Genomic DNA, 19,993 nt, shown 5'->3' on the forward strand with positions numbered 1-19,993 from the left:
TTTCGGGTTCCTAGGACCATTGGGTATTTAACTCAAGTTGTGCATGACAACTTAAGTGGGAGATCCCAAAAGACACACCTACGCTAAATGGCCGGTTTGGGGAGTAAAATGGCCAAGGTTTCACACAAATGACCCACCTATATAAGCCACTTTATAAATACATCTAACTTAGCGGTTTTGGAGAGCAAAGAAAAGGAGGAGAGCCACCATTCTTCTCATTCTCTCCACAAAACTTAGCTACTATGAGGAGAGAGTGATAGCACAATTCTCTCTTCATATATAGTCATCTCATCTTTTTTTCAAATCAAGGTTGGTGAAGATACTTAGAGGTCATCTATCATGGTGACTTTTGGAGATCTTACTCACACCTAGAAGAATGCAAGGAGAGCAAATGAAGGCTACATCTTTGAAGGTCTTTTCCTCAAAGGTGATAACGTTAGTTCTAGGAACCAAAGAGAGCTTCAAGAGTATTATCATATCATCCTTCAACTTTTGTTTGGAACAATATCAACCCTTAGGCCATGAAGATTTTGTAAAGGATTTGGTTTTTGAATATACGCATATCTAGCTTTTGCATTTAATTTGATTTTAAGCATGAGTTAATTAACGAATCCTCTAATTTCATACATTTTTTTTCCTTCAACAATGGAATTGGTCATATCAATTTACAAATTCTAAATTTTGTCTAAATTTCAAGTTTATTTCCTATCATCCTAACAAACAGTAAGTGAAAAATGGTAAGACATAAAAATGGGAACGCCCAACCAAAATTCAAAATCTATATTTCTGTATATACAATATTTGAAGAAGTACTAAATCACAATATTATATAATATAGTTAAAGAACATAAATTAACTATAGCTAATCATCTATAAGGTTTTTCTTAGAATTCCTATGTTGTTGAACGACCAAAATTGAACCATTGATATTAAGATCTGAAGAAGCCAAGAGATCCCCAACGGTTCCCAATTCAGGGCACTCTTCCCAGTCACTTAGTTCAGTTGTCAATGGAGAGTGTCCTCGTCCACCCTTCCCTACTATAAAAAGAGAATACAAGTCCCCTATGTCTCTTAGAGCTGCCACTGTTTCTGCTCCATTGTTCACCTGCTTTTCAACATACCCAACTTTACCTGATGCCACATACCTAGCCAACAAATTAAGAAACAAATGTTTAGAATATATAAATTTGCAAAATTAGTTAAATTAATTTAAGACGTTTTGCCTAAAATTATATGAGACTCAATTATTTTTACTTGTCAAGAGTTGCTTTTAAGATCTTAGCAATGCAAATTACGACATGTCTGCAGAGAAAAGAATTTGTAGCTAATAGTTTAGCTAACTATAGTCTTGCTCTACACCTATGAAATCACTATTTTGATAATCCTCCTTCTTGTTCAAATGTTTGTTTATGAGAATCGACTTGGGATGTGGCCTAGACTTATTTTTGCTTTCTTTGTTTGGGCTATAAGCCCCGTTTTCAACCAAAAAAAATGATATGAGATGTCCCATATAAAGTGACAAATATTAGACTTCCATATCCAAATTAATTAAGAAAGAGTCGTACGTACCCATTATAAAAGTCATTGAGAAAAGCATTGTCAATGTCATTCCCGGTTTCTAAACTCGACAAAGCCATGAAAACTTCAATGTCATTATTCCCCAGTTCATTCTCCACCTTCATATTCCTCGTATTCGATGATTCTGCTGGCAGAAACCTAATCACTGTCAAATTAACTCTAGGATGATTCGCGATCCTTGTACTCCAAGCAATCGCCTCGCGGTCATCCGGTCCGCCAAAGAAGAGGGTTGCAACATGTTGCACAACGTCCACCGTGAACAACTGCGAAAACCCTAGCGCCCCAGCAAGCCCCTTTTCGACAATAATCCCAACGGAACTCGGAGCATGACGAAGAATTTTTTGGTTTGTCGTCCGCACCGCCTCTTTTCCAGATTCCATTTTCCCGTCGATTCTTTGATGCTTGTGAAAGGGCAATAAAATGATAGTCGCACGCAAGTCCTCGGCAGCGCTGCACACGTCCTCATGCAAATTCGACACTGTCGAGACGGCCTTATTGAGGTTGATTAGTATTCGAGTCTCAGCAGTGAAGGCATCCACAGCTGCGTGGATTTCGAGCACATCGTTTCCACCGTACTCTTCTTCGTCGCTCATTTCGTCGGCCTCCAGCTCGTGATACGACACGTTGGTGCGGCGTTTCCGATTCAGCTCGATCAGGTGGGCCATGTAGGGCATGATGGAGGCTGTTTGGGAGCCCCGCATTGAGGCGATGACCGAGAGTATGGCTGACATGTGGCGAGGGCCGTACACACAGGCCAGCAGTCGAAGCTCACTCTGATCGGGCTTTTCCAGCTCAAAGCCAAGGGATGTGTGTGTATGAGTGAAGAGTCTTTCTTCTCTTTTCATTAACAAAGCCACAACTGGCCCTGATATTACGGTGTTAATCACTATTGTCATTAGTAACAAGTTGTAAGCCGTCGGGTTCCAAGTCTGAAACAATAGAAAAATGAAAATTTAATACCCAATTAATTTAGGTAAGGATGCATGGAATTGGTGCATGAAATCTGCAAATAAAACTACTTACACCACACGTACGAAACAACCAACTCATTTGAATAGCCGTGTCTCGTGTCTGTTATTCGAGATGACTAGTGAATGTGGTATAAGTAGCGTTATTAAAGTTTCCTCTCGGCCGTTTGAAAGATGGGATCAGCAATGTAGTCATTAAACATGTTACTGATATATGCAAGATTAGTCTTTTGCAGTTGAATGTGCAATCAAAATTTCCAAACAACGTAATCGAAGTTAAGAACCTTACAACTAGTGCCTTTGAGGCGCTGCCAACAAACAAGATATCAGCATGTCCCTTCAAGCTCAAGACAAAACCAAGGAAAAGCCCCTCGTTTGGTGGAATCTTCAAATAGTGGCAAACCGCAAGAGTTCCACCAATCTTGCTACTGAGGCTCAACAGCACAAGTATGAACACAATCAGTACATTTCTCCAGCTTTTCAAATGACTCGCATCAAATTGGAAGCCAATATAGCCGAAGTAAACTGGGAGTACAAAGTTGTGGACAGAGTAAGTAAGTTTGTGCAACAAAGTTCTTGCCGTTTTGCCTTCCTTGGGGAACACCATGCCGGCAACAAAACAAGCTATCACACTGTTAAACATGCGCATTTCAATGATCATTGAACCAGCTATTAGAATAGATAAAATGAGAAACACCTCGGGGTTTCTGAGGTACTTTTGCTTATTGGTTCGTTTGTTCAACCAGACTGCCAAGTACTTGAACCCAAAAAGTATTGGAACCATGCCTAGGAGGATCAAGAAGCCATCCCGTATATTAGTAACTTTTGAGAACGCGATGATCAAATTGAAAACAAGTAAGCAGGTAAGTTCGACGACCATAGCTGCAGATGCTGCCAAGCGACCAATGTCAGAAGTTGAAAACCTTAACTCTGCTCCTAAGCGATTGACAACTGGTGAAGATGTGTACGCTACAAGTAACATGATGCAAAAAACGAAACTAGCGTTCAGTTTGGCATTTTCAGCCATTAAGTGCTTGGAGATAAAGAAGGAGGCAACAAGGCCAAAAATGCCGCCTACTGAGGCACCACCGTAGGCAACGATACACACAATGCGTAGGTTGTGGCGTATATAAGCAATGTCTATCTCCAAACCGAATAGGAACATGAAGAGAATCCGGCAGAAGAACCCGAACATCTCGTAGTATTCTGCAGCAGAAGCTTGAAAGAAGAATTCTTTTATTTCAGAAATATTAGACAACCCTGACGGACCCAACACCAAACCAGCCTGAATATATAAAACAAAATAGCATGTACATGCGAGTTAATTTGACATATTTTGTTATGAGACGACCAACCAAAATCACATGTTAATTGCGACCGATGATTTCTATTAACAAACCAAACCAGCCTGATATAACATATGTATGCGAGTTAATTTAACATGTTACGTATGTTATGAGACTATAATCCAAATCCCAAGTTCGAACATTAATACCCTCGATGAACGATTCGGACCGACAAATGTATTTGCAGATGAGGAAAATGATATACTTACAAGAATCTGAGCAATGGGGCCTGGTTGTCCCAAGGCCTTGAGAAGAATGTGAAAGAAATGTGAGATGACAAGGATGCAAGCTACTTGCATGCCCATGGAGGATAAAGGGTTGACCAAATCGTCTTGGCATACGAATTTGTGAGTAGCCTCCATTTTTGTGAGGAGTATGGAAATTAACGTAAATGAATATGTTCAGAAATATTGTATATTGATCGGAGGAGGAGACAAAAGACCTGCAGATTTGTTTTGTTGTCAGAGATGCAACAAAGAGGTTATGGTTGTGAGGAAAGAGGTTATGCAATGAAAAAAATAATTCCTCTCCCACGGCCAGAGGAGAGAGAAAGTGGGGAGAGAGAGGAATTTTTTTTTTTTATCGTTTAATAACGCCACGTGTCGCCATTTCCAGATGTCTAGTAAATTTGACATAGTCAAGCTGGTCTCCTTTTTCCTAGCCCAAAACTATACAGTATAAAATTAGTTTGGTACAACATTTTAACCCCAACACAGCACAAACAGGTAAGAAAGAAAACTTAGAACACAGTCCTGGACATGTACTATTAGATTCAATCATCCAAAATTTTAAGTTTCATATTATCGCTTATTAACCATCGCAGACGAATGAGCTTCGTTCAGAATTTGACATCACCTTATCTCTCAACATCTGTCTTTCTTCGGCGGTCCAATCAGCTATCATATCTAGCACATTTTGTAGGAAAACTTCATCGTACGATAAACTAACCTGGGATTGTAAAGAAAATCACAATCAGCAGCATGAAGTATTTAAGAACAAATGAACTAGTCCATTTGGGTGGCGACTCGAGCTATGCTGCTGGTCTTCTTACCCAGCCTTAGGGCCGGAATTCCCTTATGGGGGTCTTTGCTTAGCTGCTGGGGTCCTGGAGTCTTTCCTGGACCCTTTTCTTCTTGTAGTTTCTAATTATCTTAATGAATTGGTCTTTGTTAAAAAAATATAATTTACATTTACTTACTGTAATATATGAATTAATAACATCAATAATACGCAGATTAGAATTTAACATCAGGGTTGTTTCTTCTTCCCCTGTCACGTACAACCACCCTCTTCTTTTCGTTTGATAATGCCAGAGCTCGACAAATGCATCGTCGTAAGCAATGAGCTTGGAGCGGAGCTCAAGTGGTTAAGCGTGTCGAGTTTAACACTGCATCGAACTATCTACCATGACATGAGACATTGCCACTTTTACTACACTGAATAGCATAACTATATACGTGACTTAGGTTTGTTCATCAGGATAATGAGTTCGCCTCCTTGCACCCAAGTTCGAATTCTTCTAGTTTCAAACTTCGCATGTAAGAAAAACAAATAACAGATCTATTCAAGTGGGATGAAACAAAGATGAACTTGTGTTCACTCTCTCCCACAAAATATCATTAGGTTGTTCAAATGGATTCATCTCAACAAGTTTTGAATTATTTTAACCTTCCAAGACTAAACCGGAACAATGATTTGACTATGTTCGGTCCAAAGTAAACGTTTACCCCATGCCTAAGATTTACATCACAAATTATTCCTCTGTAAAAGGCACAAACTGAAAGCGGCTAAAATGGAAAATAGGATTACACCTGAAAATTTGAAAAGGTTTACACACAAAATGACGCCGCTGAAGCCGCCTCGTGCCTCAGTAGAGTAGCTCCTCGAAAACAGGGTCCATCTGTTGTCCCCATTTCCCATTGTACAATTCCAAAAGCTTCTCAGCTGGTGTTACACCTGCAATACAATTAACGTTCGACGTAAACACCATATTCCCCCGAAAAGGACAACCTATAGAAACTAGAGTGCACATCATGGTCGATAATAGAAAGTTGGCTTGGCTTTTCGAAAGAGATGGTGCAACAGCGCGATCATATGGGAAAATAGAAAAACAAAAGAGATCCGAGAGGCACTCCCCATTACATACCAGTTCTAACCACCTCCGCCACCTCATTCAAGAATCCTGTTTCTTTGAAGCCTCGTCTTTCCAGGCCATCCTGTAGAAGAAAGGATGCCATAATCTGGTCATGCACAGACACAGGCTCACAAAAACTTAAAGAGAGCACCGAGAGAAGCACAATTTACCCTTGCCAACTTTACAACATCTTGAGCTACATGCTTGAGCAATCCATCCCGAAATGGCGTCTTTAGACCAGTTATGGGGACCTACTAAAAGTAACTTTACAATTAGGTTTGCAAATTAATCACCGTTTAGAAACGTAAGAGGTTTATCTCTAATAAAGAACAGAAGTATGAAATTTATCCTGTAGTTCAAACTTCAAACTTCATAAATAAATATAGATTTGAAGGAAAGCTAAACAAGCAAATTCCAAAGCCGTGCAATTTCGCTATTGATTTTATTAGGAGAAAACAGAAAGACAGAAGATTGGTCACAGGTTCAGAAGATTAGCAAACGGGAAAGAAATTAGTAAAACATATCACTAGATCCCTATAGCTGGACTTTGACCACAATGGCTAGGCCATCTAATTTCCCTGGCTGCCCACATTGTGATTCCATTCCAGCACCAAATGTCTCTTCCTAGGCTCCAAAAGTGGCATAAAACAAGCTACAAACAAATGCAAAAAACTTGCAACCTGACAGCATAAGCCGTATGTGCAAGTGTCAACCACTCCCCAGGGTGATTTTTTCTCAACTTTTTCAAACGCACATAATGTCTAGAATAGAGCTCAGATGACACAAGTTTGAATTCATGCATGCAAAGATAAATGAAAAGGAGTTTTATACTTTCTTTTCATTAAGACAAACAAATGGGCTTTGTTGTATAGGATCACCTTATTTCTCAGCATCTGTCTTTCTTCAGGGGTCCAATCAGCTGTAAGGTCTAACACATTTTGTAAGGAAACCTCGTCGTACAAAATACCTACCTGAAGTTTGAGACAAAATCACAATCAGCTTATGTTGCTGGCTATTAGTAGTTAATAGCATAACCTACAGAAGCTAGATAGCTGTCATTCAGACCTGTTTTAGCATTTCACAGACAACACATGAGCCACAGAGGATAAAAAAAGAAACACTGGTAGATATAAGATGATAATTATTTGTTCTATCTGTACGTAATTAAGAGAAGATAATGTTAATAAAAAGTGAAATATTTAAAATGTACGCTTGTGACTTGCATATAAGTTCAGATTAACTAGTTATGTATAAAGTGTCACTTACCCAAAATGCGGGCAAAGCACATAATCTCCTCCAAGGCCCTCCATCAGCACCCCTCATCTCCAAGTATCTTTTTAGCCTGACCTGAATGAAAAAATAAATATCGTATAATTAGGGAACAGCATTCGAAAACATGAGGAGGTAATTTGATTATTTGATGCTAGCATCAACCTCAGGGAATATAGTTGTCAAATGATTCTCCCAATCGTTCAGGGTTGGCAATTCACCCGGAATGCAAGGAAGCTTCCCTGCCAAAAAGTCCTGTATGGAGATAACAATACCAATGTCTTCAAAAAATTAGTAGCTTCAAACAAAGATAACTACAGAAGAAAGCCTCAAATTACAAGACCGTAAAGGAAAGATAGAAACCCGGAAGGTCATTCCAGTGCAATCGATATACTTCTTGTTCCGATAAACAAAGTACATGGGAACATCAAGAGCATAATCTACATACTGCTCAAACCTGCATATCAAATAAAATAAAATAAACAATACATATAAAAATAATTGAATCATTAATAGATAATTGTACAACTTCGAACGGCGTATAAGCCTTCAGTAAGCAATGACCACACAAAAATGGCCACTAAAGTTACAACTGGAAATCAATTCAAGCATTACACACTATGTGCAGAGCTAAATAGTATAGACAATAGAAGTTAAGTGAGAATATATATATATACACACATATATATATTTATATATCATCTAGAACCATTCTAAATTCATTATACCATTCATGTACTCCATATTTCAATTCTCCATACAAAACCATTCATATAAAAAAAATCATTAACCAATCACAAACCAGACATAACTCCGTTTTTAGCATCCAAATAGAGCAGTGATAGAAAGTATGACCAACGAGACTATACTTTGGTAAACAGCCAAAAGTTGTATATCCAAAGACCAAAATTGCACGCAGACCAAACATCAGAGAATGTTCTCACATCAGGTTTTGATTTGTTTGGCTGATATTTTTAAGAATAGCACATTAATGAACAAACAAAAAAGCAGATAAGGCATAACAGGGAGATCAAGGACCTGTTTCTTAACAGACACTGAACTTTCTATACTAAGTGATGTCATCTATCATCAAATATTTGGATTCTGAAGTACAAAATTCTAGCCACAAAAAGCAAGTACTAATTCATAAAGTACAAGTAAAAGCCTTACCCAAAAGAGTCATCGAAAACAAAAGGAAGCATGCCAGCGCGATTATTGTCCGTATCAGTCCAAATTTGGCTGTTCCAACATGTAGAAAAATCAATAGAGATGCCAAGTCTCAACCAAAAACAATACGGACACCACAGAAAATTTTAATAGCATATATACGACAAGAACATGAGAACAATAGAAACCTTCTCATGCTTAGAAAACCATTTGGCTTTCCTTCAGTGAAAGGTGAATTTGCGAATAGAGCTGTTGCTATCTGTTTCATTTGTTGAGAGGTTAGATACCACATAAGTAACAATTTTACATCAAAACAAGATACCACAATTCCTCACAGGCTGCAAGGCAAGACCAGCACGAAATTTCCTTATCATGTCTGCTTCAGAACTGAAGTCCAGATTAACCTAAAAAGTTGGTTGGGGGGAGGGGGAGAAAGGATTTGCATGAGCTACAAATATTTGACTCCTCACCAAAATCAATGGAATACCAGATTATGAAACATAACTAGCGTAAGAAGTATTCGTCAAAAGTACCTGATTAGATTAGTAACAAAGATCTTACCTGTACAGTGCAAGTTCTGAACATCATATCAAGTCCAAGGGTGCCAACTTTTGGCATGTAATTTCTCATAATATCATATCTTCCCTGAACCAAAATTCTCAATCAGCATGCAACCAAAGTATATAAAAGCAATGAAAGTAAAGCTTTTATTAGACCAAATTGGGACAACAAGTAAATACAGGATGAAATTTCAAAAGCAGCGTTTGATATTAGCATCCAATGACAAGAGTTACTCATCTAATGACAAGAGTTACTTTAGAAGAGTGATGTGCTTTGGTGTTCCTTTTCTCATTATAAAACTAATAAGAGGTTGTTTCAAGAAAATGATTAAAATTATCCATCAAATAAAGCTGCAACCCTTCTATAGCCTTCCAATAACCAGTAAAGTGGAATAAAGAGGAACGCTTCAGCAACTGTGCGGCTGTGCATCTCAATTTCCAATCTAAACAAAAGATGGGTTCGTGCATTGCCATATGGTTGAGAAGAGGATTCAAAAATACCTTGGGCATAATAGGTATGTCCTTAAGTCCCCATTTGGGCTGAAAACCGATTCCAAGAAATCCAATTCCCATTTCCTCTGTAATTGCTTTGACCTAATAAAAGTTAATAGAGAACAAATTTACTCACCAAATACAAAACAACAATAAAAACAACAAATAGAAACTTCATTTGTCAACTAGACTTTACTTAAAATCAATTTATGCATGAAATATGACAATACTTTGCACTTCATTGTAAAGTACTGTTGTTTTTTCTGACCTGATAAAGGTGCGAATTGACTTCAGCACAAGTTTGATGCAGTGTCGCAAGAGGTGCGCCACTAAGTTCAAATTGACCTCCAGGCTCCAGTGATATGCTTTGCTTACCCTGTCCCATAATGTCATATTTTTTTTCAAATGACAAGGGTTTCATGATAACTAATTTCAAATGGAAATATGAGGATGCATGAGTTACAAGGGGTTACAAAATATTAACTTCCGTATGACAGATAATCAAGGGAAGTAAAACAACTTATGAGCATCATCTAAAGTTGAAGAGTAGAAGAAGAATACCTGTTTGAGTCCAATAATTTTGTCGCCTTCCATAACTTTTTCCCAATCAAATCTCTCGGAAATAACATTAAGCAACTCGGCTATTTGTTCATATTTTATAGGACGTAAGGTCTTCAGCTCAAAACCAAATTTCTCGTGCTCTGTGCCAATTCTGAGGATTGAGCAAGTGTGAATTTTCACTTATGACCAGTTATCCAACAAACTGGGTATATAGAGGGAGATATACAGAAATAACACTCTGTATCCTCACTGACTTTCAATCCACATTGAATTAACAACAATCGCATAACAAAACCACTACTGTAAATAAGGCAATAAATACCTCCATTTTTCCTTAGACTTGCATCCAGAGGCAAGATATGCTACAAGATCCTCTTTCGTTAGTGGCTCAGTAGCAATTACTGCATCTTCTGTTGGAGGACTGGCAGCAACTATCACACCATGCCCTCGTTTCTGTCCTACTCCTGCATTGTCTATATGCAAAATCTGTGTCTTCCTAGAAGAAGAATATGACACAGAAGAGAAGCCAATGGAATTTTCTTTCAACTTGGACGCCTCTATATTGTTTGCCCTACTGAAAACCACAGTTTGTCCAGATTTATACCGAAATAGCTTAGTACGGATGCAGTATGATGAACCCGTCTGTGAAAGGAGTACCATGGCCAACCCTGGAAAATCGTATGCAACCTCTCAGTCAACTATACTTTACAAATTCAAGGGAATCAGATAAAATTTAGCCACTTAGAGACCTACTGTTGCCCTCTCCTAGTAAAGGCCTATCTAAATGATATACTTCTTGCATTGAATTTCCATGTCAAAGCTCAGCCTTCTTAAAAGTTTAAAACCAATGATATTTTTATTTATTTTTAATACAAACAATATATGCCGCTTAGTACTACGGTCTTGTGGTATTCCTTTTCACTTGTAAGTGAGAGGTCTTAGGTTCAATTCTCTCCAAATGAAAATTTGAACCATGTTATTGCTAGCCCATTATGAGGCTTTAGCTCACTCCCCTACCCCTAGTGTAGATATTGTTGTTTATTAAAAAAATACAAACAATATATTTACGTGAAGACCACACATAGGCCTGCCATAATAATTTGGTGTCGAACTCGCCATCCCCAGAATCGAACCTATAACTTCTCACTTTCTAGTGAAAATGAATAGCACCAAAACATAATACTAAGTGTCAAAAACCGATGTCATTAATAATTTCGATTCTCCTTCCACATATGCGTTCTTTCCCTTAAAAAATCAAAACTTTATAACCCCCACTAACAAATTAGAATATTCAACCACAGCTACTACACTCCACGCATAACAAAAGGTGCAAAACTGTATAATTGAATGGCCCAACAAAACAAATATATACAAATAAAAAAAAACCCATAAAACCAATAACACAAACAGCATTATCACAGGATATCAAAACTGAAAATTAAACATTTAACGTTTGAAATGTTAATTGAATCAAATCAATCGAAACCCAGAAACTGTGCATGCAAGATGCAACCTCCCACCGTAATTAACACAATCAAACTTCAAAACTGAGGCTCTTAAGATCAAAACTTGGCAACTGCAGGTAGTGTTAAATTACTCCAAAAGTAAATTATCAGATAAAAGTAAATTCATTGGAGGATTTACCTGGAAATCTGACAATACAGTCGCAATTCAAATCTAGGACTCTGCAAGAAGCTTCTGAGGATGGCTCTCAGATAGAGAGAGAAATTCAAGAGAGAGAGAAACTGGCTCCTGTTTGCTGCTGATGAAAAGGAATCGCAAGCAAGTGTACTTAGATGACAAATTATATAGCAGCGGGGCTCAAAGTGGTTCGGATCCTCTACGGATTTGTTCTCTCTGGACTCTTTAAACCATACATTGACAGCCGTTCAAGTAATAATGTGCGAAACAAAGTTTTGGGGATGAGGGACAGAGCGGAAGGGGTGGAAGAGCACGCGCCGTGGCTGAGAGACGCGATGTCGTTTGGAGCCAATTAAAAATAAATAAAACTTTGAGCCACCCGATTTTACGTGGAATGAGGATTCTCGAGAATTTCGGAGATCTTTTAATCGTATCCGTTTATCGTATATTGTGGGTCAAAAATTATTATAAATATTTTTATTTAAAGTTAAATATAAACAGTACCTGAAAAAAATTAACCGCATGATGTACGATAAACGGATGTGATTCGAAGATCCTTAAAATCCTCACAAAAAGGATCCAAAGACGATCCTCATTCTTTTACATGAACATCTGAGATTTTTTAGTCCAGAGTGTTCCGGAGAGAACTGAACCAAGTCCTTATTTTGGTCCGTTTGTCCTAAGTTGGCATTCTCAACTTGTACTCCTACCTCATTGTTCTATTTTCTCAAGCATTATTGTTTCACCCATTACAAAAATTTAAGAATTGAAATGTTATTTTCTTCGCCTACTATTATTTTTAAATAACTTCTAAAACATATACAAATTTTTTTATTTTTCATTTTTCAATTGTTTAAATAATTATCTCATTAGTAAAATGTTTGAACAACTATTATATATGATTAAACTAGAAGAATTCTGAACAACTACTATACATAATTAAACTAGAAGATTAAAAAAAAATGAAGAAAATATTTATTTAAAGGAATTGAGATAGTTGTAGAGAGATGGTGAACAGAAGGATCTTGTCGGTTTCTTGTAAGAATTCGAAAGAGAAGAAGCAGGTTTCGCTTGAAGGGTATGTGGAGGCGGCGGACGACGATGATTTATCGAGGAATAAGAGCTTGATAGATGAGGATCTCATCGAGTTCAAAGGGTAATTCTTGGTGTTAAATTTTTTATTAAAAAGTGATTCGGTAGATAAGACAGTAAGTGGGACGTTTATCAACACTCCTTCATTGCAAAATGTACACATACCCACAAATATTTGGTAACTACTTTATTCCATTCAAGGGAAAAAATAGAGAATAAAAGCCTACTTTGCAAGTTATTGAAAACTCTGGCCGTCTACAGGAAAAACCAAAGGAAAAAAAATTTCTGTCGCCTATCCTTGCCTTTGGATTTAGGATCGGCGATAATCTTCTGAAAGTCATTCTTGATCTCTTCCTTTTCATTTACTTTGTTTGGTGTAAAATTGTTGTCTTGAAACGTTGTAGTCATCGTCTTTTGGCCCACACACATAGCAACCACAAGGTTTTGAATTCAATCACCACATTCGATATAAGATTGAAACTGAAAACCATTAAAGATGTCTGATTGCATCGGGACCAGGTTTAGCCAGTATGACACCATGGGTTTAGCAACTGCAGTAATGTGGCTCTTTGATGTCTTGAGCATGTGGAGTGGCAACATGATTTTATCCTTTTATTTTGTTGCTATTTAATATTTTTTTAGGAATTGTCTTGGAGTTCAGTTTTGATTTCTCTCTTTAAGAGAGTTTGCTAGTTGTCTCTAGGAGGGTTGCTTGATTTTAATTTTCGTTTTGGTGTGCTACCTCTTTTGGATCTACATGTGTAGGGTGGAGCTATTTGATTTGCTTGATCTATTTCACTTGGTGTTTTGAGATCATGGTGGTGATTAGGTAATGCGATTAGACTCATGGGCATCATACTCTTGTCCCAATAAATGATTTGAGAATTTTGTTCTCACATTATCTATGTGTATCACGAGGTTTAACGGTTAATTGATCTGTGTAATCTTGTGGTTCTCGATGAGCTCGGACAGGTGCTTGAAGTCTACTCATTACTTTGCAATTAATGACGCTCTATTGTAATATTTGTAGATCTACTTCGCAAAAACCCTTTGGGGCCGAGTTCTTCACAATATGTATTTATAATGCCTATTTTTTAATGAATGAAATATCGTACTCCTCTTTAAAGTATTACTCGGCAAGTTAAGCAATTGGTTATTGAGGAAGCTAAATGATGGATTAAAGTAAAGTCAACGCCATTAAAGGATCCACATACAAAGTGTAACAGTTCAACTATATACTGAAATAGTCATTTGTTGTCGATAATTCATAAGCTTTTTATATATAAAAAAAATGGTCTTTAAGATAGGCATGACTCATCACTTTTGCCCATGATTATGAAAATTCATTAAAGTGCTCCATGAGTTTGTCCACTCTAAACCATTTTGGTCCTTTTATGAAAAATATGTCAATATCCTCGTTGAATTGTCATGTGACCACCTTTTAAGGATATTTTTGTCAAGCCAACTCTTCCACTTAACAAGGATATTGACAGATTTTTCATAAAATGAACAAATTGATTTACGGTGAACAAAGTCAAGGATCACTTCTATCTATTTTTATTGTCATCAACCAAAATGAAGAATTATGCTAACATCAAAAATCATTTTAACTAAAAACCTAACTCATAAAGAGTAAATAAACCCGACAGTGAAAGGTTACCGGGTCGATCGGTTCGTATTAGAATGTGTTTTATCAAATTTGTTTAAAACAAAAACAAAATTTGAAAATGGCGTAGAAGTGGAAAACCTATAAATGTGTGCAAGTTTTTGACCCAAAATTTATGAATGAGTTAATAAGGTCACTAATTACTTTCCATCACACAAAAAAATTAAGGGTAATGTTAGGAAGATTAAATTTGCAAACTAAATTATGTGTCACCAATATAAATGAACACGTTTATCAACGGTTTAAGTAATAAATTAATCATCAACTTCTATTTCCTTTAGTTTTTAAAAATTTATCTATAAATTTAATTTTTTTAGCATTACCCAAAAATTAGGCATACTCCCAAAGAAAGCTAGCCAAAACTTTTGGCCAATGAGAAGAATTGTAGCTATCTTCTTTTTAATTGCCGAGAACATCTCACTCCAACTATTTTTTTTTTTCTTCATAAATTTGAATAGTATCTTAAATTGAGATTTTTTTTTTTTTCACCAGCTATCATAAAATTATAATTTAGAGTACATCCAACAAAAAAAAAAAAAAAAACTTAAAAAGAATATAGAAAGACGCTTGTATTTGTAGAAAAAAAAAACAATACACAAATTGTATGAATTCTCATGAATACGGTTGATGTCAATTTGATGTTTTCATCTACAGAACATGTACGTTGCAAAATTTATGCCAACTTTTTCTTTTTTTATTACTTTGGGATTGTGATTTGTGAGGTATTTGATGACGAAAAGATACTAAGTGCTTGGAGTCTTGGAGATGAATACCATATTATATGACAAAGACTACTTATAAATCGGACAAGAATATTCTTTTTCAAAACTTAGTGGAATCTATCACCGAACAATAATCTAATGCTAATTCAAACAATTAGGGTCCGATAAGGGTAAGGCATAGCATAGGTTCTTTCGTGAAGCCTCTCAAACATTTAGTACCACTATCTTAATTTTAATCATTTATTTTGGAATATTTTCTTGATTTGGTTTTGTACTTTTTCCCAGAAGCACGTTAAATGGTTTTTTAGAATTTACTTACATTTTTACTAAAAATTGGTTCCAAAAACATTTTCACTAAAAACGCTTTTAGTTATTTCAAAAACACATTCAAACAAATTCTAAATTGATATCGATCAAATTCTTCATTCGCAATATTTAAACTTAAAACCTCTAATTACACATTAAAAAATCATGTTTTAGTACTGAATGGTCCATAACTATGTATTAAAATAAGAACCTAGGTGATAGACACATAATCATGTTGTCATCCATCACGTGGATTAAAACTCGACCCAATCCTTTTCTCTTGTGGTAGCATCATGGCATTCAGCCAATGCTATTATTTTTAGAATAAGATTACCTTTCCTTCTGGTCTCTTTCTTCTTTTCAACCTCATATTTAAACAGTTTTAGTTAAGTCACATTAACGTTTTGTGATACTTTTTTAATAGTAAGAAGAAGATAAAAAATTTATGAGAGAATAAGAGAGAAAGAAATAGGAATAGGAGGAAAGAAAATCATACTCCATTATTTTTTGACTTTATAGTACTACCAATCCTTGGTATCTTGGCCCTTGTAATTGACCAAAATAGACTAGTTGCTTTTGCTTTTGTTTTGTGGCAGTAGGCGGCGCCTTTGTTTTTAGTAAAGAATGAATTCCGTGAGGATCACTTAACATTGTTTTAGTAGCTCGGGACTTTATGTGAGAATGAACTCGTTTTATGTGAGTCACTCTCATAAATAACGAGTAATATTGTATTTTTGTTTTTCAAGTTAAAAGTCATGGTTTCAACCAATTCAGTTAGTTAGTAAGAAATTAATATTGTTTTCAAAAGTTTTCATTTTTACACTTGGGATTTCGAATTCAATTCTCTTTCCTCGGCCAACATGGAGCCACAAACTCGCGTCCAACTCTCAAATGGCAAACAAATACTTGATCAATAAACTCGGTCTCTTAGTACTCATGACTTGTTCTCAGAAACCCAAAGTTCGAGTTCCCTTCTCCGAAACCAAAAGCCTTGAACCGGTAACTTCATATGAAATCGAACCTTCGTTTTCATAAATAAAAGTAAATAGAAAAAAAATCTTGTGAAGTCGAGTAGTTTTGAAAAACGATAAAATAATCTACGCTAAATTCATCCAAACTACGAAACAGAGGAATCGAACACGGAATTTCAAATGCAAGACGAATGGTCTTAACCAAACCTCAAACTTAAACCCAAAGGCCAATACTAAACGGTGGGCTTCAAACCCCTAACACTATATCCAAAATCTGATCCTCAAAATTGGCCCAGACTATTCAACGGCGTGGACTACCAGTCCATTGTGGAAAGGCATAGGCCATGAAGGAAGCAATATTTTCTTCCAGCTGATAAGAGGTAGCTGAGATCTATGTTGTTTTCCTTACTGCAACTTCAAGACTATATTACATGTTTAACTGCATGGCAGTGATTTTCATATCCCGATATTTCCTCCCTCTCTCGTTCTTTCGTTCTTGTTTATGGATTCTTCTTTGATTCAATCAATCTGATGATTGAAGAAAGAAAAAAAAAATTGAATAGAGAGAAGAAAACTAGTACATAGAAATCAGTTGAAAGTAGAAGTTGAATTAGTTATAAAAAATCCGAAGAAAATTGATGTTCCACTATAAAAGCAATATGTGGAATAGTCTAACTACTTGTAAGCAAAAGCAAGTCCATTATTTTTGTGAAGTGGGATTCATACTCTAAACACATCATCTTACGTATGACAAATTTTCAAGCTTAAGACGTGAATAACACAAAGCAGGTGACCTAGAGCAGATGCGGATGTTAGGCTTTACATGTGAGACAACCTACTTTGATAACATGAAGAAAGTTGAGCTAATTGACAATATGAGGAATAGCCTAATTACTTATAAACACATATAAAGTCTCTCATTTCCCTCATGCGGAATTCACACCTCAATAAAAAACCCCAATCCCATTATTTGGGTTTTTTCACAAACGGTCCTTGAAATTGCGCCCCCCCCCCACCCCAAAAAAAAATTAAGATGATCCTTGAAATTGAAAATCAATCAATGTAGTCTTTAAAAATAGGTATCGCAAATCAATGTGGTCCTTCCATCATAATTTCGTAAAAAAATTTTGTTATGTGTTGATGTAGCATATAATTGGATCCTACAAGTCTAATTAATATTGCTATGTGGATTAAATACATTTAAATATCAAAATTTCATTTTTCTATAATTAAAAACTTGAAAAAAGAAATGAAAAAGAAGGTGAACTACAAGCTAGGCCTGACAATTCTTGACACGATCCGATAATCCGACACGACACGATACAAAATTAACAGGTGTTCGGGTCGACACGATAACGAATTGGATCGTTATCGGGTAACCCGATAAACACATGTTAAGATAACGGGTTGGTTCGGGTATACATGTGGGTAACACGATACACGATAAGCAAAATATTAATTTTATAACCCTAAAAAAATATTATAATAATTATATATATTTATTTAACAATTTTATACCCCTAAAAACTATAATAATTATATATATATATATTAAATTAAATATTAAAAATTGGTGACCACTGGATCAGCTTAAATATACACACCATTCAATTTCTTAAGTGTTATACGTACAAAATAAATAAATTTAAATCTACTTAATACATAAATACACACACACACACACACACACACCATTGAATATGATGGGATACAAATTCTACGAAACTAATTTGAACAATCCAACCGTCAAACTTGTTTGTATATGCATCGATATAGCATCAGCAAAAAATCGCAAAAAACAAACATTCATAGATCAAATAATGGGACAAAACTTTTCGACGATTATCAACGAAAAATCACGACTTAACGGTTATTTTAACTCCTATTTTGATGATTTTTTACAGCTACACTCCTTGACCCTATACGAATACAATGAATGAACCCGATCTTCAATTTAAAATATTTACACTAGTGGATACCACAAAATCTTATGTTATACTTAATGAAAGTATGAATAAACTCTTAAGTGTTAGTGAATTTATTATTTTGATGGGATACGCATTCTACGAAACTAATTTCAACAATCCAACCGTCAAACTTATTTGTATATACTTTGAGATCACATACGACAAAAATTGACATTCAGATATCAAGTAACGGAACAAAACTTTCGACGATTATCAACGAAAAATCACGATTTAACAGTTATCTTAACTCCGATTTTGATGATTTTTTATAGCTATACTCCTTGACCTTATATGAATACAATGAATGAACTCGATCTTCAATTTAAAATATTTACACTAGTGGATACCACAAAATCTTATGTTATACTTAATGAAAGTATGAATAAACTCTTAAATGTTGGTGAATCTATTGTTTTGATGGGATATGCATTCCACGAAACTAGTTTCAACGATACAACCGTCAAACATGTTTGTATATGCTTCGAGATCGCATACGCAAAAAATTGCAAAAACCAAACATTCAGAGATCAAGTAATGGGACAAACCTTTTTTATGGTTATCAACGAAAAATCATAATTTAACGGTTATTTTAACTCTGATTTGGATGATTTTTTACAGCTACACTCCTTGACCCTATATGAATATAATGAATGAAATCGATCTTTAATTTAAAATATTTACACTAGTGCATACCACAAAATCTTATATTATACTTGATGAAAGTCTGAATAAACTCTTAAGTGTTAGTGAATTTATTGTTTTGATGGGATACGCATTCTACGAAACTAATTTCAACGATCCAACCATCAAACTTGTTTGTATATGCTTCGAGATCGCATACGCTAAAAATCACAAAAAACAAACATTCAAAGATCAAGTAACGGGACAAAACTTTTCAACGGTTATCAACAAAAAATCACGATTTAACGGTTCTTTTAACTCCGATTTTGATGATTTTTTACAGCTACACTCCTTAACCTTATATGAATACAATAAATGAACTCGATCTTCAATTTAAAATATTTACACTAGTGGATACCACCAAATCTTATATTATTCTTAATGAAAGTATAAACAAACTCTCAAGTGTTAGTGAATCTATTGTTTTGATGGGATACGCATTCTACGAAACTAGTTTCAACGATTCAACCATCAAACATGTTTGTATGTACTTCGAGATCACATGTGCCAAAAATTGCAAAAAACAAACATTCAGAGATCAAGTAATGAGAGAAAACTTTTCAACTGTTATCAATGAAAAATCATTATTTAACGGTTATTTTAACTTCAATTTTGATGATTTTTTACAGCTACACTCCTTGATCCTATACAAATACATTGAATTAACTCGATCTTCAATTTAAAATATTTACACTAAGTATGAATAAACACTTAAGTGTTAGTGAATCTATTGTTTTGATGGGATACGCATTCTATGAAACTAGTTTCAACAATCCAACCGTCAAACATGTTTGTATATACTTCGAGATCGCATACGCGAAAAATTGCAAAAAAAAAAACATTTAGAGATCAAGTAATGAGACAAAACTTTT

General features: G+C 35.6%; 2 protein-coding genes across 3 annotated transcripts; both read right to left on the minus strand.

The window, feature by feature from the left end:
• Positions 1-862: 862 nt before the first annotated feature.
• LOC137709896 (cation/H(+) antiporter 2-like) lies at positions 863-4,254 on the minus strand. The gene is made up of 4 exons (XM_068448877.1): positions 4,102-4,254; positions 2,836-3,831; positions 1,570-2,507; positions 863-1,145 (listed from the first exon to the last, which is right to left on the minus strand). The coding sequence occupies exons 1-4, from the start codon at positions 4,252-4,254 to the stop codon at positions 863-865; spliced, it is 2,370 nt and encodes a 789-aa protein (XP_068304978.1).
• A 1,199-nt stretch (positions 4,255-5,453) lies between these two features.
• Positions 5,454-11,866, minus strand: LOC137710696 (glutamate--cysteine ligase, chloroplastic-like). 2 transcript variants are annotated; one of them, XM_068449797.1, is made up of 16 exons: positions 11,720-11,866; positions 10,398-10,743; positions 10,076-10,226; positions 9,783-9,890; positions 9,524-9,616; positions 9,024-9,107; positions 8,798-8,866; positions 8,651-8,721; positions 8,466-8,534; positions 7,659-7,752; positions 7,461-7,550; positions 7,293-7,373; positions 6,905-6,997; positions 6,197-6,277; positions 6,039-6,108; positions 5,454-5,848 (listed from the first exon to the last, which is right to left on the minus strand). In XM_068449797.1, exons 2-16 carry the CDS (start codon positions 10,733-10,735, stop codon positions 5,760-5,762), a joined length of 1,581 nt encoding a protein of 526 aa, XP_068305898.1. In that variant the 5' UTR covers positions 10,736-10,743; positions 11,720-11,866; the 3' UTR covers positions 5,454-5,759. The 2 variants fall into 2 exon arrangements, 1 of the variants encoding a protein (XP_068305898.1); XR_011065002.1 differs by lacking the exon at positions 5,454-5,848 and having other exon boundaries at positions 6,088-6,108; positions 6,197-6,280.
• Between the last annotated feature and the right edge of the window lie 8,127 nt (positions 11,867-19,993).

Source organism: Pyrus communis, chromosome 12 (assembly GCF_963583255.1).
Source record: "Pyrus communis chromosome 12, drPyrComm1.1, whole genome shotgun sequence".
Classification (NCBI taxonomy): Eukaryota; Viridiplantae; Streptophyta; class Magnoliopsida; order Rosales; family Rosaceae; genus Pyrus; species Pyrus communis.